Source organism: Diorhabda carinulata, chromosome X, assembly GCF_026250575.1.
Source record: "Diorhabda carinulata isolate Delta chromosome X, icDioCari1.1, whole genome shotgun sequence".
In the NCBI taxonomy this organism is placed as follows: domain Eukaryota; kingdom Metazoa; phylum Arthropoda; class Insecta; order Coleoptera; family Chrysomelidae; genus Diorhabda; species Diorhabda carinulata.
In genome coordinates this window covers 36,185,643-36,213,621 of record NC_079472.1, presented here as the reverse complement: position 1 = coordinate 36,213,621, position 27,979 = coordinate 36,185,643, and the positions used below count along the sequence as shown (strand labels likewise).

The 27,979-nt window shown below is 32.5% G+C and overlaps 1 protein-coding gene across 4 annotated transcripts; it reads right to left on the bottom strand.

Moving 5' to 3' along the window:
* Window positions 1–23: 23 nt before the first annotated feature.
* On the bottom strand, window positions 24–27,979 carry LOC130902355 (zinc transporter foi). Of its 4 annotated transcripts, none has more exons than XM_057814448.1 (8): window positions 27,860–27,979; window positions 17,951–18,099; window positions 12,348–12,676; window positions 6,835–7,106; window positions 4,394–4,782; window positions 4,009–4,327; window positions 2,811–3,034; window positions 24–2,722 (listed from the first exon to the last, which is right to left on the bottom strand). In XM_057814448.1, the coding sequence occupies exons 2-8, from the start codon at window positions 18,087–18,089 to the stop codon at window positions 2,499–2,501; spliced, it is 1,896 nt and encodes a 631-aa protein (XP_057670431.1). In that variant the 5' UTR covers window positions 18,090–18,099; window positions 27,860–27,979; the 3' UTR covers window positions 24–2,498. The 4 variants fall into 4 exon arrangements, with proteins under 4 accessions (XP_057670431.1, XP_057670432.1, XP_057670433.1 ...); XM_057814449.1 differs by lacking the exon at window positions 27,860–27,979 and adding an exon at window positions 27,519–27,648; XM_057814450.1 differs by lacking the exon at window positions 27,860–27,979 and adding an exon at window positions 21,213–21,311.

Sequence of the window (27,979 nt, the reverse complement as noted above, 5' to 3'; positions counted from 1 at the left end):
TTTGTTTAAAATAAACTACATAATTATAAATACAAGTTTTTTATTAAATCAATTAAAATCAACTATTTCAAAGAAATAATAAAAAATTAACTTTCTTTCAAAACTGATAAAGTTGGCAAAAGAAAACCAACATTCCTAGAAATAGTCAACATTGCTAGTATAAAAAGTCTTAATGCTATAAACACAGTCCATAACTTAAAAACACCTACAGAGGCAATAATTTGTAAGAAATTAATTTATTTATACTGATACAGATAACCACATGTGCAAGCTACTTTTATTAAAAAAAAAGTTTTTAAAGATAGTTATATATTTTCCCTTTAAATGAAATTTTGACTTTTTCTAAAATCCTAGTCAACAACTCCTCCTGTGTGCTGCTTTTATAACCAAGTTTTTATGTTGAAGTGCAATTTCTTATAAGCTGAGGTATAGGACATGTGAAACAATAGTTTCTGATTTTTAGAATCTGCAAATATGTCTTAACCCTCTACCGCAGATAAATCCATATATGGTTCACCAGTTTTAATATTTTTTTCACGTTATATCGCACAAGCAATAACTACACTGAACATTATAATTGTTTTGTTGGCAATACGAAAATATTTTTTGTTGTCTATGTCTAACGTCATTTTCGATATAACCTCAGTTTTCTAAGCGCTTGTGTGAAATTCAATCAGTGTCCATAAACACATTTTTCAAAAGAGATTTGGAAGAGGTGGAGAATGGATCCTGTTCGTTTTTATGGCTCTCACAAATATGTTAATACTATCTCTGGGGACGTCTCGTTTAGTGATGATGAATTAGCTTCCGATTCTGATAGTGAATATGTGTCCCCTAGACAATTTCAACGTCATCAACGATCTCTTGTTATACCCAAAACAGATAGTGATTGCTCTGATGATGAAAGTAACCCTCCATCAGCCATGTAGAAAAAAGTTAAGGCAAAAAAATAAAATGGGATTCCAAAAAATTAAATGCTTTTGATGAAAATAGTTTTTAATTTATTGGTGTCGCGCAGTTACCAGAGTTTATTGAAAAACTTGAAACACCGGCAGATTTATTTTTGTTTTTATTTTCTGAGAATCTCATACAAACTATAACAAATCAATCTAATTTTAAGTCCGTACAAGACAACATAAACAAACCCGCTAACATAACCAAACAAGAAATGGAGCAATTGATTGGAATGATAATATTCATATCTATAGTGAAATAACCTTCCCACGATATTACTAGAACAAGACTTTAGGACAGCCACAAAGTTATGACATGAAATACATTTGAATAAAAAAAATTTACATTTCAATGACAAAAATAATTATATCCCATTGGGCAGTCTAGGTCATGATAAATTGTGTGTGTGCCCACTTTAAGATGGCATAGGCAGCAACTTTTACTAGCACCGAAAGAGGAATATCTGGCAGATGATGAATAGGTAATCCCTACAAAAGTTCTTCATGACTTGAAACCATACAACCCAGCGAAGCCTCATGAATCAAAGATCTTTTTTGATAATTGGTTCAATAACACTAAGCTCCAGGTACATCCTACGAAGATCAGACTTTTGCCTCTAGGTATAGTGCACCTGAACAGAGTTCTTAAGAAAAGGGGTTGAAAAAACAAGAACGCGGATTTTTCATTGAAAAGGTTGCTCCCATTGATGAAGTTATTGTTAGTGCCGTAACATGGTTTGATAATAAACCAGTTAATATGCTTTTGATTTATGTGAGAAGTGAACCAACGACTACTAAACTAAGATACTTTAGAACAGAAAAACATTATCAATTGCCCTCAAGCCATTGAAGTATATAACTGGTATTGAGGTGCGTTAATTTATTGGACTCTATCTGTGGTTTGTATAGAATTCATTTGAGATCCAAGAAATGGTATAAACGAATATTTTTTCATATGATAGACATGTGTGTTGTGTATGTTTCTGGGCACGGAAGTCCTGCTCCATGTACCTTTAAACTCCGTGAGAGCTAACAAAATAGACCATATGCTTGAATAGATGAAAAACCAACAAAAATGTCAATTTTGTGGCCAAAAAACTTACACAAAGTGTAGAAAATGCATGGTTTTCTTATGTTACGACAAACAATTAAATTTATATTTCATTTCATATATTTCATATATTTCATCCATATAGACTATACTTTTTTCTCAGTGAATTTTTTCATTTTTGAAGTAAATTTCTTCCCAAATAAAGCCTAAACAACCATCAAATATTTTTTTTTCATAATTTATGCAGTAGAGGGTTAATACAAAATGAAATAACTAGTGAAACCTAATATTTATGGACAAAATGATGGTTCTATCTATAATTATGCAAAAAACTTTCTATTCTATTCTATCTACAAATTTAATATACGGTTTATCTTGTATCTATATTTATAAACTAAAAGCACATCAACTATCTTTAAAAACTAACCAATATGATTGTTAAACTCCACTCTTATCCCTATAAAATAAGTAGAAAATAAAAGTATCACTCGAGTTTAATTTTCACTGAACACTGTCATTAAATCGTGTTCATAAAATGCAATAAGGGCCATTATTCCCAAGCCGCTTAGTAAGCCGCCCAAATGTAAAATCGCTTGTCCCACATTACCCTCATCTTCATGAGCTGAACTCAATTCTGGGATCATATCGACAAGGGCGATGTAAATGAACATGCCAGCAGCTGCTGCAAATACCCATGAGCTGGCATATTCTGTATTACCTACAAAAAAAATATTTAATCCAAATATTTTTGTAACTCAAAAAATTCTTTGAAAAAGTATCAAATTCTGTTTATTTCTACCATATACCTAGTATAAGTCCAGCAATATTGCCAAATATGCATAAGACACTGGATAGTATGTTATAAAACATAGCTTGTTTAATGGTCATTCCAGCTTTCAACAACATTGCAAAGTCTCCAAGTTCATGAGGAAGTTCGTGACAGAAAACAGCAACCGTTGTAGAAAAACCACCTGCTAAACTTCCAGAAAATGCTGCACCAATTGCCATTCCGTCAGTAAAGTTGTGTAACCTAAAAGAAATTAACATACCTTACAGATCAAACTAACTTCTGAGTCACTGCCACAGATGATTTCCAAATTGAATTGTCTGTCCTTCCTACTGAATAGATTTTAAATTTTACGAATTAAGTTAAAGCAAAATAAAGTGTTTAAACTACAAAAGTATTCACTTTACACTTCAGTAAATAATTACAGACAAAAGTGACTGCAGGGTGTTTCGAAAATATGATACTCTTACGAACTCGTCCGCGACATGGACCGTGAAGCCGGTTCTATTCTATTATGTATAGAATCTAGTCTGGCGGAAGTGGAGACAAATTCTTCTTTTTATAGAATGAATTTTTAAGAAAGTATTTTTATGTGTCGTTTATGCCATACTAGTCAGTTAATAATCTGATTGCATCCCAAAGACATAAGAATGGACAAGTAAACAGTTTATTTAAATAATTTAGTGTGTTAAGAATTAGAGATAAATGTTTAATAATAAGTCTTTATGCCTAGTTTAGAGAAAAGTAATTTAGTTTAGTGTATTTGGTGTTAAGGTATAAAGAAATTAAGTAAGTAATATACACTTGTGTATCAATTCACCCCACAGTAAAAAATGTGTAAATAAATAAAAGTTCATGAATCTTTGGTACCACTTTTCAGGCTTTTTGGAATTTAATAAAATTAATATTGTTGAGGTTACAATGGGCTAGGTAACTTTGCACGAATGGACAAAGACAGACTCTTGAAACGAGTTGCATGGAAGATATTAGATGTCAAGAGAAAAAGAGGTAGACCAAAAAAAACGGCGGAGAGAAGTAGTGGAAGATGACCTTAAATACAAAAAAATTCAGAGTTGGAGAGAAAAAGCAAGGGACCGAAAGAAGTGGAGAGAAATTACAAGACTATGGACCTAAATAGTCTTCATATAAGCCTATTTATATAAGATGAACAGCCTATAACCCACGAAAAGTGATCATATCATACAATTAATACATACCCATCTCCCATAATGACCATCCACGCTACTGAAGAAAAATTCTTTGGCGCAGAATGAACGTGTCCATGTTTGTGTGAATGTCCATGATGTTCACTTTTGTGTTCTGTTACTATCACAGTATAATCGTCGTTTTTATGTTCGGGTGTTAACATTTTATTAGCTTCAGTGCAAATATTCAACTCTGATGGACACTCTACATTTTGATTATTGGGTTCCAACTTCTCTAAAGTGGAAGATTTGGCGACTTTTTGTGAGTCAGATTTTGAACCAGGATCCAATACTGTTGTAGCCGTTTTATCTGTTTCACAGAAATTATTGTCTAAAAGAACAAAAGCTTTCATTAATAATTAAATGAATATATTTGGAAATTAAAAAAAAAACCTACGTGGATTATCCATTATATCCTTATAACAATAAGGAAAGGAATTATATTTATCCATGCATTGAGTTTCGTTTTTCTGATCAATGCTCTCTCTTCTATCATCAATGACGGTAACATGAGAATGTTTCTTCTGTTTTCCTTTCCACCACTTTACACAAAGTGATATCAGTCTCTCCATGACAAAGAAAAACGTTAGACCCAGCATAGCTACACATCCTTTCTGTATATTCTCATCATGACTGTTATCCTCCACCAAATGAGAGTGATGTGAATGACTATGACTACGGCCGTGAGTTGTACTCATAGCATGAGGAAGTAGATGAAGAAGAGCATCCCCAGCAAGAGTACCGACAGCGAGGGCAACAAGGAATTGAATGAGGGGTTTGTAGAACCTGAAATAAAGTTTATGCTTCAACTTTTGTAATCGTTTTATATCAATTTTGACTAGTAACTTACTTAAAAGAATAATTGAAATTTGATATTTTGAACAATTACATCAGACTAACACTGTTAAAAGATATAGATATACAGCTCCTTAAATTTTTGTCAAATATTTGGAAGGTTCAGGAAACAAGTGAACCAAGTCCTCTTTAGCGACCTTTGAGCTACTAGTTTGAAGTTAAAGCTTCATAAAAAAATTATCTATCAACATTTTTAAAAAGTATATATTCAATTCAAGAAGTTCAAGGAATAACTTTACATAGGTTTTATTGACAAAATTTTATGTTATAACCCCAAAAAATCAAAAATAGTGAACTTGTTTAAGATGTATTCTGAAGCATTTTAGGCATACAATGAACCAACTCTAAGTGTTTTTGATACATTTTTTTACATCTACTTAGAGATCAACTAAGAAATATCTAGAAAATATCATTTCTAAGTTCTAAGAGTAAAAAACTCTTCATCGGTGTCATTTTCTTCAGTTGCCCGTTATCATGGGTTTGACGATTTGTCTGATTCCTTGGTTCTAAAGTATTCATAATAAATAGAGGATTTGTAAGGGAGTAGGGACAACATGTCCTCCTTTTTGTGAAAGTCATTTGACTTCTGGTTGGGTAACTACTGTACAGTCAATAAGGTTGGTACTTCCACGGGTCTTCTCGGCCTACATTTTTTATTGCTCTATTTGGAGACGTCTAAGGTTTGGAACCCCGAAATTTCACTAATAGATTTATCTATCTTTATTTGGAAGGGTCTTCCTTTTTCAAATCTCAACCAAGGTATCTTATGCCAATTGATGCTCTTACCTTAAGTATTTTCTTTCTTGTTTGTGATTGAATGCCAATTGATACTCCTACCATCAGTGTCTTCTTTCTTATTTGTTATTGAATCTTTAAGCGATTTTGTGTTCAAAAACTCTTCTCCCTGTATTATTAAAACGTCAAATTTCATATCAATTGTTTCTATATCCAATAGAGGGTCTTGAAAAAGTTTCAGTATAGTCAGGGTAGTTTTTATATTCCTGTTTTGCCAGTGCATCAATCAAAAATGTTTCCTTAGGCATGGAACTAGATCTTCAGGACCCTTCCATCAGTAGTCTCATCCCAGACATGCATATCGGCAGTGCTGTTAGTAAAACAATTAATACAAAAGTTGTAGATATAAAGACTTCTCTTATGGGAATGGCAATCTTCTTTGAAGATCAAAAATACAAATATATTTTTAATCCTGCGCAGCTTCCATAGAAACTTTTTCCAGTTCTGCGTGCGTTTGTTCTGTTCACCTTAAGTGCAATTATCTTTCTGTCTTTAGGTCGGCTGTCCTTTTCTCATCAGTTTCAGAACTGATTTTCAACAACTGAGGATTCAGTTGAGGTCTGCAACCATCCCGAATTTCCATAAGTCCCAGTTCTATCTTTATTATATATAGAAATCTTGTTGTTGTTTCTAATTTATAACTGCTTAATATTCGTTTTCAATAAATTTATTTGTTGCTGAAAGTTTTTTATTGTTCCCAGCAATAATTATTATTCATTAAAGAGCTGGTGGCTTCCAATCTAATATTAAATGTTCACTCCATCTGAGCACCAGTTATTTATATACTTTAACTGAGGCCAAATACTACTTCCTGAGTCTCCTGCCGGGGAATTAAGGTTAAAAATTGGTTCATTATTACACTGAAATTTCACATAGTTGGTGCATGTTATAGTATTGTTCATTCAAAAATGACAAAAAGTGGATTTGGTCCACTTGCAATCTAAGCTCTCCATTTAATGTTGAAATTACACTTCGAAATTCAAATGTTGTGACAAATTTGAAATAATTTCTATATTTTTACTCCCTTCAAAATATCTGGTCTATTATTATCAAATTATTAAATATCACAAGGATTGAAATATCTTACAAAGAGCTTTTACATGTTTGTAAGGAAAAAAAGGATATAGGAAAGGGGGTCTTATGAATGGACACGAAATTGGTTGGTTTTATTAAATACATTTTACTCACCTTTTCTGCATAACTGGTATGATAGCTAACGATAGAACTCCACACGCACTTATAATTACAATAGCGAGTATGGAACACATCCATACAAAACTATTATTCACTGGGGCATTTTCGTCTTCCATAATATGGTGATCATCAATTATTTTAATGCAGTCTTTATTTACTAAATTGTACAATAGAATGGGGCACATTTTGTAGAAAGATGTTTCATTAATTTTTTCATCTGAAGATTCTAATGCTACTGGTGTTGAAATTTGTTGGATCTCAAAACACTGAAAAAATCATAAATTTCATATGTACAACTGTATATAAACTATGACCTTAATTTGCCTTATTTTTTCAATAAAATTTTGTTTTTGCTGGAAATGCATGAATAAATTAAAATTAAATTAATTAAAATTTAAAAAAAAAAAATCAGTAAAAGAGAATAAATGTATATGGGTCCATTTTAATACCGTGTAGACCCTCTTCTACTTCTTATCACTGCAATCAAGCGTCGCGGCATGCTTGATATCAAATGTTCAAAAAAAATTTGAAGTATATTCTCCCATTCGTCAATAGCGACTTCTATGACTCATATCCGAACTGTTAGGTGCCCAGTCTAATAGAGGGATATTGACAATAATCTGACTAGCCACGTGGGGACGAGCGTTGTCCAACATGAATAAAAATTTAGGCCCAACAAACGGAGTAAAAGGGATTACATGTTCGACAATAATGTTGTCTAAGTAATATTGGGCATTCATAGACCTCGTACGTATAGGGACCAATTCCGTACGAGCATCAAAGCAAATTCGTTACCAAAACATTTTAGAACCATCACCAAAAGGCACTTTAGGAGAGATATTACAGCTGACAACTATTTCTCCTTGCCTTCACCAGATACGATCACGTCCATTTGGAGCTTTAAGATTAACTGTAGTTTCAAGACCAGAACCCGTTTCCTATCATTGATGGTCAATTTCTGATGTAGTCTTGCAAAATTTAATATCTGAACTTTGTGTTCTCTAGTAAGCAAGGGTTTTATGACTGGTCGTCTATTGCTTAACCCTGCTTTATGTAAACGTCTTCTGACCGTTTGAGACGATATATTGATATTTCGAGCATCTGATATTTCATTTTTTAGCAGATTGCTAGTGACTCTCCTGTTTCTAAGAGCACGTCTCAAAAAATGATCATATTAATTTGATTAGTGCAACGTTTTCACTACGCGACTGATGCTGAAATTATGTCTTTCTAACCAACCACCAACATATCGCATTGAATATCCTTCAATCAGGAGGGTCTATGCTCGCACTGCCTCCTCCACTGACAAATTTATTGGGGGTTCATTTTTAACTTGTTATAATCCCAAATGAACTCTCAAACGTGCATATGATAAAAACAATTACAATCAACAGCTTTCTTCTAACAGAAACTTTGCTTTAATCAGCATTTTTTAAGAAAATGTCGACAGTTTTACTCTAAAACGAGGTTTAATACGAATTACTGTCAAAACAAGATTATGTGATACTATAGTTAACTCAAATAACAACTCCCACTGTCAAGCAAGGTCTATGGCCTACTTGTAGTACAGTAAGTTATCAATAAATAAAGAATATCGAGAAAAATATGATTGATGCGTTAATTTTGTCCAGGAGTTAACTAAATGTATCCAATTAAATTATCTCCAGCATCACAACAATACAGACTTCACAACAGATGACTAATTAAAAAATACACTTTTACTTTTGGAAAAATATTTCAGTCATTTGAAAATTCCTCTGTGTGACTATACCTTCAAAGACTGTAATCTTGAGAAGGAAAGAAAAGAGACCTCTCTTATATTCTGTATTAATCAAAAGAATTTATATATGTCTATAGAAGAACTATCATAAGTGGCCAATTTAGTCTGGGGTTTACTTTTCCTATAAAAGAAAACTGCTATTACTGAATCATCTCTCTTAATTATGTAATGAAACGTTGGTGGAAAGTTTATAAATATCATTATTTTATTCTAGAATAAGCAGTGAACAACAGAAACTGAAAACAATTGTAAGTATACGAGAATTTTTTTTTTAAATAAAAATAGTATACTTCAAATGTTTATTATAAAAATATACAAAAACCATTTAAATGCTGGAGGTATATTTAGATTTTTAATCTCTAAATCTGTGCATTTTCAAATGGTGGAGGAAAGTAGGTTAAAAGTTAAATTTAAATTTTTTTCAATTGACTCACTTTTAAAACACTAAATATTAGATATGGGATCAATAAGAATTTTATAGATATAATTTAGTTGACACTTTGACCTTTCTTATGACTTATAACATTCACATATAAAATTATTTATGTATAAATTTTCAAATCTGAAGAAATTAATCTACTACACTATAATCTATTTATACAGGCTATATGAGAAGCAACCAAATTTACATTTAGTATATGATAATCTTGGAAACGAATTTTGAATTGAAAAGTATGAAAAGTAATTGATCGAAACAACCAACAAAGCCAAAAGATTGCATATTATGCAACGCTTTTGCCATTGCATCATTGCTGCCATTTTCTCTTCTGGTACTACTGCAAGGTACACAATACAAGAAAAAAAATTTTTAAATTCCAGAGAAAAAATTAAGAAGCAACAAAATTAGATTTACCACCAATCAACTGATCAGAGTGATATTTGGTGTCGAAAGTGACTAGATTTTTGCATAAAATTGCAAATTAAATCACGCAAATTTTATGAAGAACTAAAAAGAATGAAGACAGGATACAATTTATTTTTATTTTATTAAATTTATTAACTGACCATCAAAAGATAACTGAAAGATGAACCAGCTGCTTCTAGTGATCAAATGGACCCGCCGACAAGAGAGGAAATCTTTAGCATCTTCAAAAAGCTGAAAAATAATAAGTCTCCTCCGAGGTAGATGACATTCCTGCCGAGCTCTTCCAATACGGCGGGAAGGATGTATGGAACGACCTCTACGAACTAATCCTCTTAAATTGGAACACTGAAGAGATGCCATATGAGTAGAGTGTTGCAGGAATCTACACTATCTACAAGAAAGGGGACGAGATAGTCTGTTCAAATTACAGGGGCATCGCTTTGCTATGTACATCCTACAAAATACTTACCTGCTGGTTGAACCAAAACCTGGTAGAGTACATGGAGAAAGAGGTGAGTGAGTATTAGTGCGGTTTCACATATTTACGCTCTGTTAGACACTAGAGTACAATGTCGATTATCAGCACCTCTTCAATGACTTCCGGCTGTATAGGGACCTGGTGAGGTTTGGCGTCCCAAAGAAGCTGGTGCGTATGGTAAGAATGACAATGAGGAACGCCTGTGATAGAGTGAAGGTATCGGGTCCCTAGGCACAGTTTTTACTGTGATCACAGACTTGCGTTAGGAACACCCACTAGTGACAACACTGTTCAATTTCTCACTCGAAGGTGCCGCAAGAAGCATCCGAACGAATCCCGGGGGAATTATTTGCAATAGGCTCACACAGCACCTCGCCTATGCGGATGATATTGACATCATGACACGAACCACTTCGGCTCTTTCAGGAGCGTTTGAGGAGTTGAAGAAAGAGGACTCAAAAACAATGAACAGAAAACCATGTAAAGGAGAACCTCAAGGAGAATCTCGATCTTCCAAACAATATTTTAAGTCAGAGAACATCGCTTCCCTGTCTACCACCAATTCAAATATCTTGGAGCTATGATAATGGCGTGACAACGGAGATCAAGGCAAGAGTGGCTGCAGGGAACAGATGCTTCTGGGCAGTCCAGAGAGCGCTCAAGTTTACGAGTTTCTAACGAAATTCAAAGCGACTATGACGACGACAAGTGAGCATATTTTGAGCTGCTGGGAACGTAGGACCATACGAAAGATTTTTGCTGAGCTAAGACAGATGTATGGCGAGCGAGTTTTGGAGGCGTTCATTCAAGTTGAGTGGAGTGGAGAAAGTTGTCTTGCTCCTTAAAAAAAATATCTTAATTTTTTAATAGAAAAATGGATAATGCAGAATGAACTTTTATAATAAATCCATTTTTAATTATAGTTAATAGTAGTGCCAGAGCAGAAACAAGGTGAAATGTTGATATGAAAAATATATTAACAACAACTAATATACTGAAATGGAAATAAATACTGAATTAGAAACAGTGATTTAAATTTAATGCAGCTGAAACAGAAATAAAAAATTTGAAAAAACTAAACATGTGGACAAATCATTTCAGAATACTAAAGAATAAATAAAAAAGGGAATTTTCTGTTCTAAATTTTGAAAAATTTCTATATATTCATAATATTACATTGTTTAAATGAATATCAAAGATTTAGAATAGGATACAAAAAGTTACAAAATAATTTAGTTGTGAATATCAAACCTATATGTAACAGTTTACAAAAATGTTACATCGAAATGGTATAGGTCAATCAAAATTATAAACATAAATGTAATTAATTTCACTAATTATGTTTTCTTTTATAATGTTTAGTAAAATTTGTCATCAATATGGGTCGTATTTACTCAAGCAATTTACTGTGTTTTGTGTTTATGTAATTAGCAATATCTTGGAATAAAATGGCATATAAGGATTTTAATAAAAATAAAATTTTAAAGTTTTTTGTTTTTTATTTATGTATACACATTTGATCTAGTGGAAGAGCGATGCTTCAAAGTCAGCGACATCCAGAGGAGTTTCTAATTCTTGAAGATGTCATAAGCTAGTGCGACCAAAGGGATTTCCGGGAAATTAAGACCAACAAGGCCTTCCTATTCTTAGTTTTTAGTAATATAACATTTTTTTGAAATACTATCTGGACTATAAAACTAGAATTCTCTCATTCAATATAGATTTATATGGTATTATTGTTTTAATTCAAGATCTCCTCTAAAAAATTGAAGAAATCTATAATTGAAATACTTCAGAATCTCTTATATCCCTTTGAAAAACACGAAACGAAATTTTCCATAACAACAGGAGTCTCCCAGGATAGTGTTCTGGAACCAATGCTCTATATCCTTTATATAGCTGACCTAATGGTAACATTCGAACATCTTTCCAAACCAATTGGACCAAATTCAAGAATGGTTAGAAAAATATGGAATCAAGATAAATGCTTTCAAGTCTCAACATGTAGATTATAGATTAGGTAACAGTGTCCATAAATCTTGCCCAACAGCTACACTAGAAGTGATTCTAAATCTCCCACACAGTACTAGTAAGCGTGATAGAGAAAACATCACTAAATAATGACCAACCCTGGGACGTTGCATCGAAAAAGTTTAGCTTTAAGAAAAACTTCACTTCCATAATAAACTGTAAAATAAAGTCTCTAAACTCCAATATCATAAAATACAAACTCGTTTGGAATTGCTTAGAAAAATTAAGCGATCTAAGCAAGAAAATTCCATCCAAACAAGAGGATGGAATCTAATTACGTTAATGCAGTGCATAAGACCTTAGGCCATCGTACCAAAATATTCACACAATTATACACAAATAATATTACTTACAGTAGTATTTTTTTCCTCTAAATAATCGTGTGTATCTTTATTATCGTGGTCCTCATGTTGGTGGTGATTTTCGTCCTTAATCACAAACTGTGACAAATTCAAATCCCCTAGGAACTTTTTGAAACCTTCTTTCGTCATAAAATCCCCGTCGCCGTATTTTAAAAATATTTTTCTAAGATGATCTTGATCACTATCACTATTATTTACACTATCGCTTTTATTGTTACTGTCACTGCTCCGTTTTACTTTTCGATGATTTATTCCTTTAATATTGTTAGAGTTTTTACCGAGATTCGGTATATTGTCACGGTGAGAATCGTGGAATTTTTCTGCAATAACAAAAATAAAATAAACTATTTTATAATTTTACACTTTGATATTCCAATTTTAGCAATTATATAAAACCTGTACTGCTACTCCTCGTATTCTCCCCAGCAAAAGAATGTGACAACACATTTATTAGGATTAACTTCAACCAGTAGAGATTTCTGATACGATTTCAGTTTCCAAAGGAGAATAGAATTATCATTTTTTGGTTATTTTTAATAATCGAACTCTATTTTTTCTAAAATAGTTGAAGTTGTTTTCAATTCTTTGTAGAAGCGTCGAAAACTTTCTTGGAATCATAAAAGCATACAAAATGTTTGTCTATTTAAAGCATCCAGGACTGGTGCATAGCAGTGCAAGATCGTTTTGACTTTAATCCTTTTAGATGTTTTGCCACACTCTAGGTCAAAGTATCAGTGCGTCTCTACAAGTATTTCAAAAACTTTCCAAATCGATCAAATAATACTTTTTATTATTTAACAACGACATTATACATAAGATTTAAGTGAATCATCGACTGTATTGTTTATACGAGGATGGTCTGACTGACCTGACCTAGAGATGGCGTTAGTTTATTTAAATATTTAAAAATACTACTGCTTTGAAAAGTACACAATCTATACAGCATATGTTTCAAGTTTGAAGACGCTACGTTGTTTGGCAGCCATCAATAGTGAACATTTTCAGTGAATTTGTAAATAAGGAAATTATGGGTCATCGTTATGTGATACAATACTTGTATTTGAAAGGCCTTAGCCTAACCAATATAAAAGCTGACCTAGATTTCACTCCGGTGGAGATTGCTTCTTTGTTATCAACAGTAAAATATTGGGTAGTAGAGCCCGACCTGCGAAGACCATCGCAGTGGTTGACCAAATAAGGTAACGACTCCAGAAATGTTGAAGAAACTCTTCAAAGCGGTACTGGATGATGAATTAGGCATTCCAAAAAGTGCGGAGCATTGCATATTAACTGAAAATTTGAAAATGAGAAAGCTGTTTGCTCACAATGGAACAAAAACAGATGTTTCTATCGAGTGTTTCACAGAAATAAAGCCGAATTTTTGCGCCGTTTCATAACCATGGATGATAAGTAGGTCCATTACTTAACACTCGAAGTCAAAGGGCAATCAGAACAATGGACTGAAAAGGGAGAACTGGCTCCAAAGAAGAGAAAGACCGTTCCATCTGCAGACAAGGTTATGGCATCGGTTTTTTGAGATGTGCGTAGGATAATTTTCATTGACTATCTTGAAAAAGGAAAATCTATTAGCGGCGAGTATTATGCAAACTTTTGAACGAAAAAATCAAACGAAAACGGCCGCATTTGGATAAGAAGAAAGTGTTTTTTCATCAAGACAATGCACCAGCTCCCACATCCGTTGTGATATAGCCAAAATTTATGAATTAAAGTTTGAATTGCTACCTCATGCACCCTATTTGCTAGATTTAGCACCCTCGGATTATTTTCTGTTTCCAGACTTGAAAAAATGGCTCTGTGGTCGAAGATTTTTCAACAATGAATAGCTGACATCGGCAGTTAATATGGAGCTAAAAGGAGATTGGAAAAATAAATATATTTTTTTCCAAAATTTTTGTTTTTTCTTTCTTTGGTTTATTAAAAGTAGAGTTCTAATAATCGACTGAGCAATGCAATCCCCACTTATTCCATTCGCAATATGCGAGTGGCAAACATTTTTCAAAATGATGGATTCCACATCTAATCTAGATTCCAGTAAATCACATCAGTGATGCACCGCATTGTTAATGACATTATGCAGAGCATTCCGCGCCAACCATGTTTGGGTTTAGATTTTCTTTAAACTTGAGAAAAACATTGTTGGTTTCATATTTTCAAGTACTGCTCGGACACCCTGTAAATTATATAAGATAATTTATTTCCCATTATCGTATACACAGTCACATTTAATTACCCTTTAAATAATTTGAACAAGTTATTCCTAATCCTTCATTTATTTCAGTTAGGTAAATTTGGAAATAACAAGTCATATTGTATTTAGTTTAAAGTCATTATTCTCATTATTTTATGTCCTAATTATCAAAGAAATTATTTTAATTTTGTATGATAAAAAAAATTAATGGCAGAAAATTAATTTCCTTTTTCTTTACCGGTTAAATGAAAATTGATAAAACTTAAAGACAAATTCCAAATTAATTTATTATAATTTAGATGATTTGGCATTATATTTTCGTTCGGGATGTATGAACTCGATGTATTTCATATTGCGAATGACCGGCAAATGTCGACATCGCCGGTGAATGGCCTCTAAATACCTACATCCAAAGATAACCAATATATTTTGATTTTTCTCTCCCATTTTACGACAGTAATTTCAAAATACAAGTGTGGTTATATTATTTTTACTAAAAAGAGCAAAAAATTAAATTAAAAAATAACAAAGAATATACCGTCTTCAGCAGACTCACTGGGGTATTTGAAAAGGACAGAATTCATTTTTAAAATAGGGTCAGCGTTGTAATTAGGAATATTCTGAAAATATACATGTCTAGTTGACAATTAACTTCAAATTATGGAACGTTGAATTGTTGGAACGATTTTCAACAAGAAAAATATGAATCATCAAGCCGAAGTATGTTATTTAGTTTAAGACGGCTTATGTGTTGTTCTTATGGCAACCTTAATTTTTTTCAAGAGTTATTTTCAGGGATTTCGGAATAGAAAAATGAAAAATTCTGAAACTGAATGTTTTATGTTGCGTAGAGTCGATATACCTGATATTATAAGTTAATCGATTTTATTTATAGAGGGTTATTTGGTAAACAGATATACAGATTCACATTCTACCATAGGCAAAGATCTCATTACTCTTAAGTCCTGGTCTGACGTGAACGGTCTGTGTTTAAACCCTGAGAAAACCTTAGTTTTATCCTATAAAGGAGCTACATATTGACGGTGCCCTTCAATGGTTTTGTGATTAAATCTATGTCTGAACAGCTCGATTTTCTTATTGCTTTAACAACTTACTACTCTTTGTTCGAATCGGATCTTCGATATGGTAAGCGTTTCTGGTGGTCTTATAGTTTGAACCTTTCCAATCTATCTTCAAATTACAAAAAAGAGCTATTCGTTATATTTTTGGTTTGACTAGTAGAACGTATTGCGAAATCTATTTTAGAAAACACAAAAGTCTAACTCTCCCCGCTCTTTTCATTTTAGAATCTGTTCGCAAGCACTTTCACAAATCAACCGAGAGACCCTTTCATGCCTACCCTACTAGAAGAACGAATTTGAACATTTACTTAACTATACCCACTTCTGATCTGGTAAAAAATCCATTATCTTCCGTGCCAAAAAATGATTCAATCAGCTAACTCCGTAATGGCAAATACATTTAATAAGTTCCGAAGATTGACAAAGACATTTCTGCTTGAAAGACCTTATTATTCTGTGGCAGAATTCTACAATTTACTATAGAATGACATAATTCAATTTAGTGTGAAGTAAGATATGATATTATAATTACTATATTAAGTCAAATTGTTATTTTATATTATCTAATATAAAATTGTGTTGCTTTGTCTATAAAATTCTAAAATTTTTTAATGACAATAAAGCTTATCTCTCTCAAAACCCCATATTTACAAAATGTTAAGGCACACTCTTTCCTGAATATTAGGTAAAATTCTTAATATCAGTTTTAAAATAGAAAAAATTTAAAAAATTGTCATGTTATTGATAGTATTTGTTAGAGATAAGGACATGCCACTATATTTTTTGTAATTTTATACTTCCCCGTCCCCTGGATTTTTTTTAAATCTTCTTTTTACGGCGGATTTATGAGAAAAAAATTTTCATATAGTTTTATGATTTTAAATGTGTTCATAAACGCACTTCGTTCATAACTTTTTTACAGAGCATCAAATGCAGTTCATATATATATATATATATATATATATATATATATATATATATATATATATATATATATATATATATATATATATTTTAATCTACACTACTAAAAAAACGAAACTTTTTGGGAAAAAAATGTTCGTTTAAAGGTTTCATATGGTTTTCGGACTTAATCATCATAAAAGCTCTAGAAAATCGAAAAATCATCTGATTTCGATGAATTTTTTAGGAAATATCTCATTTAAAGATTTTATATGGTTTTATGACTTTAAATGTGGTCATAAATGCACTTCTTGAGATATAATCGTATTTTTTATTTTTAATCCTGTCGAAATGGTTTGGTTTATTAACTACAAAAGAATAACTATGCAAATATAATCGTTTATCTATTTTAAGTGCGGTAGTGAATGATAATATACGAGGTCTGGCTATTAAATAACGAGACTGCGCGCATAGAGAGCGCCCTAGACGGGTCTCAAAACACGTTTTCGTCACTATTATGGAGTAGCGATTTGAAACGAACGTATCAAACTCAATTTCTCGTGAAATTGGAAAAAACTGAGTGCTATAAATTGTTGCAAGAGGCCTATGGGGACAATTCTTATCTGGTGCGCGTGTTTTTGAATGGTGTAAGCGCTTTAGTGAGGGCCGAGAGATCGCTGAAAATGACCAGCTCCCAGGTCGCCCTGTGACTGCTTCAGCTCCGGAAACAGTGACCAAAAATCAACCAAATTGTACGTGCATGTTATCGAATGAGCATCCGGATGATTGCAGAGGCTCTAAATGCCGATAAAGAAACGTTTAGAAAAATTTTACACGAAGAATTACCCATGACAAAAGTCTGTACGAAGTTGGTGCCAAAAAATCTGACTTCTGACCAAAAGCTCTTGCGTTAACGGGTCTGCTCAGATTTCCTTGAAAGGTTAGACCTGATTTTAGTCGATGGAAGAGGTAAAGCAAAAATCGGCAGAGCTCCTAAAGACCCTCACCAAAGAAGACTTCCATCACTGCTTCGATCAAAGGTAAAAACGTATGGAAAGGTGTGTGACGAGCATTCGAATGTAGAATAATTTTTATAATATAACCCTTTTTCGTAACCAGTCTCGTTATTTAATAGTCAGACCTCGTACGTTAAGTAATATATAATTTCTGTCTATTGTAATACAACTAAATATACAAATGGTACGCCGCTGCATATTACCGATTTTTTGCTCCCTCAAGTAGAATATAACGAATTACCGTAGCAACAATGAAAAACTAACTTTAGTTCAGACTAATTGTGATAAAATTTTGAATAAAAACAGAGTTAGAGAACGACGAAATAAATCGAGGATAATTTAATGACATTGACATATGTTATTAAAGAATATTAATTTACATACCTATAAGCGGTGAATACATAGGATCGCTATACTCCTTGTGGTGGAAGGAGTGGTGTTTAACAGCTGCATGCGACGCACAAGGCGTATGTGTGGCGCATATAAAGCAGAATATACATACTGACAACACGTGGTTGGACATTTTTGGAGCCCTAGACAAAAAAAGAAACAATAGTTAGCACACTTATGATCAATAAAGGAAATGAATAAAAAAACAAGTCTACAATTCATAAACAATCATTTTAATCTTAATCTACCTTTTAAACGTAGTCACTTTTATCTATAAGGTGTCTCAATAACTTAAAAATGTAAAGTCGCAACATTTTAGTTGAGTTATTTGTTGTTCACAAAAAATTCACTTACATCATTTTTAAAAATAGATTTTCGTCCTTGAAACTCAGTAAATCAGTAACACCTCACATACACACGTCTCTGAATACTAGTAACATCAGGTATATAAACGCAAGGAAAATAACTTGTCATAACTTGTTGCTCAAACATATCCCCTCCCTCAGTACATGTTCATTCCGCTCGACCCTGACCTTATCGAGGAGCTCCGTTGGCCGGATGCCGCTGGATATTAGAACTTGAATAATTATTTAATCATGTGGTAATGGATAGGAATATCAACATAAAACCTTAAACCAACTCATTTCTTACCTACCATTATAAATTATAACAGATGGAAGCGATAAATTAGAATAAACTTTTTCTAATAGATTTTTATGTACAAGAGCCCATGTATATGTATAAGTACCAAAATCAATCAGTATCAGAACAAGAATCGAAATCGATCAGTACGAAAGTAACGATCAGAACCAAGTATAATATTGATATGGTCGAAATTATAAAACAATTTTAAATTATATGGTTCTTAATCTGACCAGGTGGGTAAACAACACCACTACGCCAAAACTCACAATTACACTGTCTGACGCGCGTTTCGATAACCAAATTATCGTCTTCAGAGACTGAAGGTAAACTAAAATCTAATAACTTGACTTACCTGTTTTATATTAAATTTTTCTATCAATAAACCTTCTCCCGCAAAAATTCGTTCCTGCGGGAAAAAATCCTTGGCAGGATACTCATATTTATTACCAAACATATCCAACAATTTATTATTGGATACATTTTCTAACAATTTTATATTATTAAAATTTATGTCATGATTGTGACTGGCAGCGTGATCGGCAATCCATAATTTTCCTGTCCGTGCATATTTCAATTGAGCTATGTGCTCTTTAAACCAGTTAATAACGGATCTTTAGTCTGCCCAATATACTTTCCCGCGCAAAAATTGTTTTAATATATTGTTGAATTTATAAACCAATTTAAAACCTACTCTGTTAGATATTCCTTCCAACCCTTTTGTATAAAGAGAATTGAAAGGTATCAGACCAAATTTTTCTTGTTTTTCACTTTGGGTTTGGAAAAAAGTGGTTTCATATAGATATTTCTTATATTCAAACAATTGTTGGGCAATCCTAAGGATAAAATACCAAATTTGGAAAAGAGTGGTATATATGAGGTGATTGTGAGGAAAGTATATTAGGCAAACAAAGAGATCCTTTATTGTCCGGTTTAAAGAGCACACAGCTCATTTGAAATATGGATGAATAGGAAAATCGGGTATTACCGATCACGCTGCCAGTCACAATCATTACATAAATATTAATAATGGAAAATTGTAAAATATGTATCCAATAATAAATTGTTGGATGCATTTGAAAGCATTGAAATTGCTACATGTAAGAGTAGCTAAAATAGGGACAAAGAGCCAATTTATACTCTATAGTTTACTAGTCAAGGAATGAATGTGAGTATTCCCACCAAGGAGTTTTTTCCTGAAGGAATTGATTTTCGCGGGAAAAAGTTTATTGGTGGGAAAATTCAGTATAAAACAAGTAAGTTAGGTCATTAGATTTTAATTTACATTCAGTATCTGAAGACGATAACTTGGTTATCGAAACGCGCGTCAGACAGTGTAATTGTAAGTTTTGGTGTAGTGGTGGTGTAAACAGTATGAATATCGCCAACGGTTCCAGAAATTCCAACTCAGGTGGGTAAAATTTACCGGACCGGTATCATAACAACACGGATAAAAAGGTGAACCGAAAATAGTCAAAAAATTTGTTTTAATATTTAATTGCACCCCAGCCTAAAACCATGTGTTCTGCTTAATGCACAATTCGCCGATTAGTCCGGACCTGACTCTTTGCGTACCAATTGGCTGTGATGAAACCAATGTAATCACAGATTGAGAAGATAGTGTGATTTGAACAATGTAAGTTCAGACTAGAAAGCTCATACTTCATGCCAACGATTCACCACCTATACATCTCTTTCCAGGATTGGACGGAAAAAATTAGGGACCACATTCATGTTTAGGACCCATTCGATGCCCTTCCATCCCAGCACAGTCCATCCTTTTCCGAGATATCACCCTTAAAAGGTGGTGACTAAAATTGTGTTTTTATCTCTAAAATTAGTGTTCTTCTATAGACTTGAAATTCTGTAATTTTCATGCATTCGCAAACTAACTATGAGTATTTATTCAATATTCCTATTACATTATAAAGGGGTGAAATTACCAAACCTTATTTTATTTCATATCAAAACTTTTTTCAAGATTAAATTTTATGAAATAATATAAATTGTTTTATTTATAAATATTTTTTTTTCAAAACCAATAACCACAGAAAAAAAAATTAACACCATATTTTATAAGTCTGTAAAAATGTAAAATGTGATAGGATTCACCCCCGTATAATGTAACAGGAGTATTGAAAAAATACCCGTAGTTAGTACTTTGCGAGTGCACGAAAATTGCAGAATTTCAAGTTTCTAGCTTTACTAAAATTTTAGTACAAAAGAAAATAAAAATCCAAATTTAGTAATATCTTAGAAAAGGGTAAGCTGAGGAAATTTTATTATAGGAATCACCTCCTGACTTTTTTCGCTTAAATTTAGAAATACCCTTTATGTCAAAAATCAACTTGGAAAGCACCTAATATTGGAAAATTCTTCATGATCCACTTTCATTGATGTTTGTGAATTGATTTTTCCATATGATAAAGGTCTTGAACATTCATTCAAGCTGTACCGAAACTTTTCAAGTGAGCAACGGCCATTTGAATGACCAGACATCGATTTGTTACGATCTCATTTTTTGACCACGGTTTAAATTAGTTTTCAGTTAATTTTACAAAATAAAAATCAATTTGAATATCCTTGAACAGTAAAAAGTGTAAATGAAACAAACCTTTACATTCTCACTGTTACTCCATTTTATTTAAACGATATAAGTAGAAATTGTTTAGCACACTTTAAAACTTAAGGTTACTTTCTCGCTATTGAATCGTGATCGCATTTCGATTATAAATTATTGAAATCGAATTATTTAAATCAACATTTTAAGAACGCTTCAGCAATAAATTACTCTTTATTGCGTTATCTCTGGGTCAGACAGATGATAAAGCAATTTTTCTTACAATCACACTGCCAACTGTTTATTATTTGTTTTTTATGGCTGACAAAACAATTTAGAAACAGAATATTATTTATCTGAAACGAAGGTCAAAATGCAGCAGAGGGAATACCATCTTTCATACTTTTCATTTATAGTTTATTATAATACAGGTTGTCCCACAAGGCCTATCTCATTTCAACACGTTATACTTAGTCTGATCAAATTTGCTGCACGCGTAAATCGAATCGGTAACATCAGCTTGATACAATCTTCGAACAAATCCCGGAGGGACTATTTACAATAGGCTCACACAGTACCTTGTTTATGCAGATGATATTGACATTATGGCACTAACCACTTCGGCTCTTTCAGGAGCAGAGTTCGAGCGAGCAGCTAAAGCAAGATGACTAAAAATCGATGAACAGAAAACCATGTATATGAGAACCTAAGGAAGAACTCTGACTTCCCAAACCACGTTCCAAATCAGAGAACATCGCTTCCTTATGTGCCACCAATTCAAATGTCTTTGGGCCTTGATAACTGAAGATTAATGACGTGACCACAGAGATCAAGGCAAGAGTTGCTGAGGGAAACAGATGCTTCTGGGTAGTCCAGAGAGCGCTCAACTTTAGAGTACTCTCACGAAGGTCAAAGCATACAATTTACAAGCCAATAGTCCGTCCCGTAGTCACATACGGATGCGAGACATGGACTATGACAAGTGAGCAGATTTTGAGCTGCTGATCCTACCCTGTTTGCGAGAACATTGCGTGGATCCGGAGGAATGCTGAGCTGAGACAGATATATATCGAGCGAGTGAGATTTGGTCGCGTTCATCTGGGGCGCGCGCTTGAGGTGGCTGGGACACGTGGAGAGGATGCCTTCTGATAGATATCCGTGTAGAGCCATGTATAGAGGACGGCGACTGAGAGGAAGACCGCGCCTTTGCTGGTTGCATGACTTTGAGGCGGACCTGATCCGGCTAGCGGTTCGACGTCGGAGGCAGTATGCTCAGGTCAGAAAGGATTGGCAGTCGATTATTGAGAAAGCCCTGGTTCTCAAAGGACGTAGCGCCGGTTAAAGAAGAAAAAAATTAGAAATTAAGTTTTAGGTTAGACATTGTGCAACAAGTGTGCTTGGAATTTTGTGTTTCCAAAGCAATTACGGCTAAGGAATAATTGACGATGCTGCAGAAGTGTTTTGGGGAGTCTACTTTATCACGATAGCAAGTAATTGAGTGGCAAAAAACATTCAGTGAAGATCGTGTCCATCCTCCATAACATTAAAAAAGTTAGGAAAATGGTGTTCGAAAATCGTCGTATCTGCAACCGACATATGACAGAAACTCTCAATATCTCTTATGAATCAACTCGAAATATTTTGGTTAATGATTTGGGTATGAAGCGAGTGGCTCCAAAAAGAATGACCCTTTTACAAAACCAACATCCAGTAGAGGTGGCAAAGTTTAACGTAGATGAGCACCATATTTATCAAACGCATCGATACTGGTGGCGAGACGTGGATTTATGATGCTCATCGTTTTCTTAGATTAGCGTGGTATAGTTCAACATGAATTCGCAACGTCTTTAGTAGCGCTTAATCTGAGATTGCACGTCCTTTGACCAAAATTAAAATGTATAATAACTATCAAAAGTTAGTATAATAGTGGTACAGTAACCCAATCAGATTTATTTATTTGAAAAATTACAAAAAGAAAAAATTATAATATATTGCATTAAGAGGCTGTTCCATATCGGCTAGTCCAATGCAGAATCACTGCTTCCATTTACAGATAACATATTTGAATGTGTGTGTCTGCAGGCTATCTGTGTAGTACATATGGCGCAATTATCTTTTTTTTTTAATTCAAGAATGGCCAAACCCATTAGATCTTCTTGCAGGCTTATATTTTTCAAGTAGGGCTTTTAGGCTGGTGCTCACCCAGAATGAAATCTAGCTTGTTAGAAACATCTTGGTCCAAGTCTCACTTCATAAGTAATTTCATAAAAAATTTCGGAATCGCATAATTTTATTTCAACATAGTCGTTTCAGATTCTTCCAAATCATCAAATAATTCTAAATTTTGTGACTTCACACTTCAGTGTTTGATTTCCACAATCCCAGAGAGAGAGAGAGAGAGAGAAAGTTATGATAAACTAATACACAAAATTCATATAATGTCCAACGTTCATTTAAAAAAAAATGCAAAAACACATCACAAAGTAAAAACTGACAGAATTAATAAAAATCAAAATAAATTTGGATTTATGTCTTAACTTAACGTTACACAACAAGAACATATGTTCATTTTTTTAATAAATCAACTGTTGGTCAGTTTCACTCTTATAATTAGCATCATATCAATCCTATTTTTAACTAAACTTTAAGCAAAAAAGTGAAGATAAAAACATTAATGATGGTACGTTACTGTAATAGACTTCGAAGTTATAAAGAAGCATGTGCTTTATTTTTTAATGAAGCACATTATGAAAGAACTTCAATTGTTAGAAGCACAGTAAGCAGAATTGTAACAAAATTTAATGAAACGGGAAGAGGAATGCTTCACAATCTGGAAGTCTGAAGGAAACTTATCGAAACGTGCGTCAGACAGTGTAGTTTTAGTGTAAGCAGTGTATGAACCTCAAAAACCTTATTTTCTCAGTATGGTCTTCAACTCAGTTTTTTATTTTGTGATTCACCGGTACGTCGCTTCATTATAACGGAATTTCGCTGAATTCTAAAGCATGTATTATTGACGAATAAATCTTCCGGGACTACCCGTATATTGGGGACGATATTAATGTCAGTCAACCGATCGAACCACTTCACACACGAAAGATTTTTACGTAATATGAGTGACAACTTTTCATAATCAAGTTTTTATTTATTTTTAGGTTGATGGCTAACTATAGCGAATTAGGTTCAAGTGGAACCACGTCATTGCTGGACTATTACTTATAATTTCGAGTGTTGCGACTTTATAAATTGTTATTAGCTACACGACATCCATATTTTTTTCACGTAGAATATATTATATTTTATACAATAAAAGGAATTGATAATCATTTTTAATAAGGAATAAACCGCGATTAGACCAGAGCATAGTGGCGGTGGGTCCCTTATATCGGTGACTGGAATATAAATGCGATACATTCGTTCGCGTTGTATACCGCATAATTCGACAATTGCTCAAAAAAGCTTGTGTCGATTGGTGCAAAGAAATGCTGAAAAAATTCAATCACCCTACTTCAAAAGATGTTTATAAGATAGTGACAGGCGACGAATCAAAAATCTATGCATATGAAACCAAAACTAAATAACAATATGCAAGATGCCCACTCCGATCATTTATTATAATTTTTCTAAAAATTATTCTGAATTAAAATTTTTTCCTATTGTAAATAGGGCAATGTTTGACAGTATGCAGTTTAATTAAAAATGTTTCATTGTATTTCAATAAATTTCAAAACAATTACAAGTATTTTAATTGAATAATTACAATTTATGATATTTTTCTTCATAATGTCTCTTTATGACAAACAGCTTCCTTGGCATGTAAAACAATCTAAAAATCTACATATCTCCTGAACCTTTTTGTTAAAAAATCGATTGAAAATTTCATTTTTGTTATCTTTAGATTGTACAGGTTGTCCCTGTAAAAGGTACAGACCGTTAACCATTAGGCATGAGCCGCCGCTGGCCTTCATAGTGTAGAATTCTTTATTCTGTCAAACACATAAAAATTCATAATTTCGAATGTATAGTTCAGAAAATATAGTTAAAAATATAAGTTCTGATTTCGCAGCTTTAAACGTCTATAACTCAGTAACGACTTGTCGTATGAGAATTTTTTTATGTCACAGCATCATTTTCGCGTCATCTCTCACTCCCGATTTTTCGCATCAAGTCCCGGAGCACCCTGTATAAATTATTCTGAAGAATAATGTAAAGTATCTAAACAATTGCAATAAACTCTCCAAAAATTTATGATTAGTAATATGCCTATAAAAAATGTTTTTTGAACATTTACTACTACTACTACTACTACTACTTTGTATTGAATTTTTCAACATTCTCGTTAACTGTAATTAGCTCATTACAATATGAATGTTGTTTTAAAAAATAACTGCTGCTTTTCTATACATTTTATATATATTATCCTCCTGATATTGAAATAATCTATTTTTTTTTAATACTTAAAGAATACTGCTAATTATACCGCATACAGAGAAGCAATATGCAATACACTTTAGAACACTTTAGATTATCATAAATTTCTCAGAGTGAATAATCTATTTTTTATGCTATGATGTCAAAAGCATATAGTATTATTAAAAATGTAGATTCATAGAAGAATTTCAAATCCAGTTCGGTTTTGGTCATAATATACTATTTTAATAATGATAGTTGAAAATTATCAAGATAATGCTATTAAAACATTGTTGACCCTATGATATGCTGTTTAGAAAATATTATAAGAGAGGGGTTTTAAAAATGTCAGGTCTATCTATCTATCTAGTGAACATATTGTTTACTAAATCCACACCAAAACTCACCAACTTTGGTCCCAGAAGACAATAATATGGTTATTAACGCCTGTCAAGCCAGTGTAATTATGAGTGTTAGGGCAGTTATAATGAACAGTATGTTCAATATGAATATCATTTATAGTTCCTGAAATTCAAACTAAATCTATTAATAGATAAATAACATAATATTTTTAGTTAAGCTAGTTGAGTTCAAATATTTGCTCTAACCCAGTTGTTGGCAAAGTGCGGCTCCAGAGCTACATGTGGCTCTTTAGCTCTTTAAGTGTAGCTCTGACATTATATTGAACTCGATAACCACATGTTTCGATTTCAATAAATTGGGCGAAAAGAATGACATATGTAAGAATAGGGTTTGTCGCTATTTTGAAAGAAAAAATATATACAAGAAACACTGTTTTATAAACAACATTATAAGGGAAGGATTTCTCAGCAGGATTTAGTAATTTTAAAACAGCAGAACAACTCTAGCATTTGTCAAAAATGCTCTTAATGCTACGATAAACAAGTTGAAATTTTATGCCTTTTGAAATGGTTGATTTGAAATTCAATTGCTGGATTTAAAAAACAAGAGATATGGCGCTCTAAATTGGAAAGTCTTTGTTTTGAATTGAAAATATTGGAGAAGAAGCGTGATCTTAGTTCACAACACAAATGGTCTGCTTTGAATGTACTAGAGAAGGAATAAAGAATTTTCAATGCTTGGAATAGTATTCCTGACTCCTACAATCAACTGAAAAAGCTTGTGTTTGCTATTCATTCCTTTTCAGGGATATATATATATATATATATATATATATATATATATATATATATATATATATATATATAGGAAACAATCTTTTTCGCGTAGGAACATTATCATATGAACATTATCAATACTAAACTGAGAAGATGTCTTATTGATGAGAACTTGTAATATTGACTAAAATTAAAAATGACAATATACAAACCTGATTTACTCAAACTTTCCAAGGAGATTCAATCATATTGTTCGTATTAATAAATATGAAATTTAGTTTTATTCGATGTAATAAAAGTTTACTATAAGAGAAAATTTGGCTCCCAATTTTTTTTCAAATTATATAATGTTCATATTTGGTTCTTCAGTTAAAAAGTTCGGCAGGCCAGTGCTCTAACCTAAACATATTATTAAGAAACAAGTATTATAAAAAACCCAAAGAACAATATTATTTTTTTCAGTCTAATGAATCTTGCATTAAGATAATGATGACCAAATACTGAATTCAACTACATTCATGGGTACATACAATTTCATTCATGTAACAAAAAAAATGTCAACATTTTAAGAATAGGTTGGAATGTGTTAGACATTTTTCATTGAATTGTTTCCTCTTTGGGAACTTTAATTTAAATTGTCTAATAATAATTCATTAAATATTAAAATAAGCACTTGTAACTCAGTATAGTAATATGAAAAATGTCTTATGATAATTAGATCAACCCATTATGATATTTACAAGTTTGAATGTTTAATTATTAACATGTATTTTTATTTCTGTAAATATATAATAAAACAAGTGATTATTACCAAGTTATTATCCTAGCAGAGTTAATTCCACATATTTATTTAGAATGTAAATTAGTTTTTTTTTATATAATACGAATTATTAATAACTCGAATACAAACCAAACGCGTGAATCATACTTCTACTTTATCAACGTTCATTGTAAATTTGGAAATAAGATATGACAAGTATATTTCAAAAATAGAGGTATTACAAAATGTGGAACACCTTGTAAGGTAAATAGTTGCTATATACCTTTACTGTTGATAAGTGAAAAGATATAAGTATTTCGACTTTCTACGTTATATCGGGGTTCAGAATACTGTTATTCTAATTAGAGTTTATATAAGCTTAATATCTTTACCTCAAATATCACCGACGACACTAAACACTCACACCGTCACTAACCAGCTTAACAAGTGCAGGCATTCTGATTTTCTTCGCATGTATGATATCACACGGTTAAAAAAGGTTCATCCATAAA

What these genes read in the sequence shown, in the direction of transcription:
- LOC130902355 (XM_057814447.1), bottom strand. An exon ending in TATGTATTCACCGCTTATAG is followed by an intron (nt 12,677 to 17,950) that starts GTATGTAAATTA and finishes TTGTTATTGCAG; the next exon opens with AAAAATTCCACGATTCTCAC. An exon ending in GGATATAATGGATAATCCAC is followed by an intron (nt 4,328 to 4,393) that starts GTAGGTTTTTTT and finishes TTGTTCTTTTAG; the next exon opens with ACAATAATTTCTGTGAAACA.